The 1,567-nt window shown below is 44.9% G+C and overlaps 1 protein-coding gene across 1 annotated transcript in view; it reads right to left on the bottom strand.

Moving 5' to 3' along the window:
• LOC111531219 (oligophrenin-1) overlaps positions 1 to 1,567 on the bottom strand; it is a 75,675-nt gene that overhangs the window by 5,901 nt on the left and 68,207 nt on the right. Inside the window, exons 7-8 of the mRNA XM_023198459.1 lie at positions 1,294 to 1,459; positions 188 to 238 (exon numbers count right to left, since the gene is read on the bottom strand). Coding sequence (XP_023054227.1) covers positions 188 to 238; positions 1,294 to 1,459 — 217 coding nt within the window. The remainder of the gene's footprint in view (positions 1 to 187; positions 239 to 1,293; positions 1,460 to 1,567) is intronic.

Here is a 1,567-nt window from a genome sequence, read left to right as displayed (position 1 = left end):
ACACAGGTGAACAGGTGAGAGACAGATAGGGATGGAGAGACAGAGTTGGGGGAGAGAAAGTGACAGACAGAGACAGATCTGTAGAGAAATAAAAAAAGAGAGAATGCTAGAGTGAGCACAATTGCATGCTAAGGATGCAGTTATTAAAAGGCAATTTGGTTTCTCTTTTGCCACCTCTATCTCTTACCTTCCTGTTTTCCGGGAAGCTGTTTCAAAAAACCTAGTCCTGGAAGCCACCCTGCAAACAGAAGCCAAACAAGTCCCATAAGTTGCTTTGGTAAACATGTGAGAACCAGTGGCCAACAGAAAGGACAGGAGACTCTGAACCAGATGAGACACCAATGCCAGCCCCTGCCTTTGCTGGCAAAGGCCCTACGCATCCGAATGTGAAATGGCCCAGCGCCCATAGGCACCCCTAAGGCCATAGCTGACACTCTTTATCCCCACTGCTTCAGAATGCTCTAAGTATGTTGCTGAGTCAGGCTCTTCTTGGGGGAAATAAATGAAACCAGTCTTGATTTCAACGTATAATTGTTGGCTTTTTGTAAATATACTGAGCTAATTAGTCAAAGCTATAGAGGCTTTGTTCTTCTTTTTCTCCAAGTTTACAATTATGGAAAACAAGAAACACAAGAAAAAGGAAGACCAGGAGGCAGTATACTGAGAGCAGTCCCAGTCAATAAAGAGAGGACAGGCAAGCGCGTTGTGGCCAAGCAAAGGTGGTCCCTGAGCACTGCTGTGGTCCTACCCTAGCTGCTCCTTCTCTGGTTCCTTGGCTTGCAGCCCAGCCTCAGGAAGGCCTGTTGGACATCAGCTCAGCTCCCACCCTGTAAGAGGCTCTCTGGGGAACCAAAGTCATTTTGAAAAACAATTTTAAATCATACCCTTTGCTTAAAATAAAAGCCTCAAGCATAAGTACAATGAACAAATCTGTTCATTAAATTACTTTTAAAACCAGTAGAAATAACAAGAAAATTTTTTTATAAATGTCCTGAGCCAAGGAAGCTAAAATCAGAAGGTAATAATATCACCATACAGAGATAAAGGAAGTTAAGAAAAATAGGTCTCCTAGCAGGTACTAAGAATCAAAGGTTTCAACTTTAGAGAAATCCCTCAGCTTTGAGCATTGAGTGGAATACTCCCAACAGGGCTGGCTTATGATATTTCCCTAGACTATAAAGTGAAGGATGCCCCAGGGTTGTGCACTGTATACCCTTAATATGGTGATCCTGAAAGCATTCCTAGTGGTCTAGGACAGGTCTTCAGTCAAGTTTGAGGTACAACCCTACTTACACAGATGATGTGATTTCCCCTGCATTGCCAGCCACAATATCTGGCTTTGGTTCTGGCTTTTGGGGAGTAGCTGCCCGGCAGGGAGGATCTGGGGGCCTCACTGGGGGGCGGATGATGGTTGGCTTTTCTCCTGGAGGCCGCACTTTGCTGAAACTGTCAGCATCCCCTAGAAGAGAAAATGATACCAGGAACTTGGATGGTTAGCCAAACAGAACACTACTCATGAACAGGCACCCAATATGAGAGTTACCTGGGCCAACTTCCTTGGCCTCCA

This window comes from Piliocolobus tephrosceles, chromosome 12, assembly GCF_002776525.5.
Source record: "Piliocolobus tephrosceles isolate RC106 chromosome 12, ASM277652v3, whole genome shotgun sequence".
Taxonomy (NCBI): Eukaryota; Metazoa; Chordata; class Mammalia; order Primates; family Cercopithecidae; genus Piliocolobus; species Piliocolobus tephrosceles.
The sequence above is the reverse complement of the archived record's forward strand: the minus strand, read 5'-3'. Positions and strand labels throughout refer to the sequence as shown.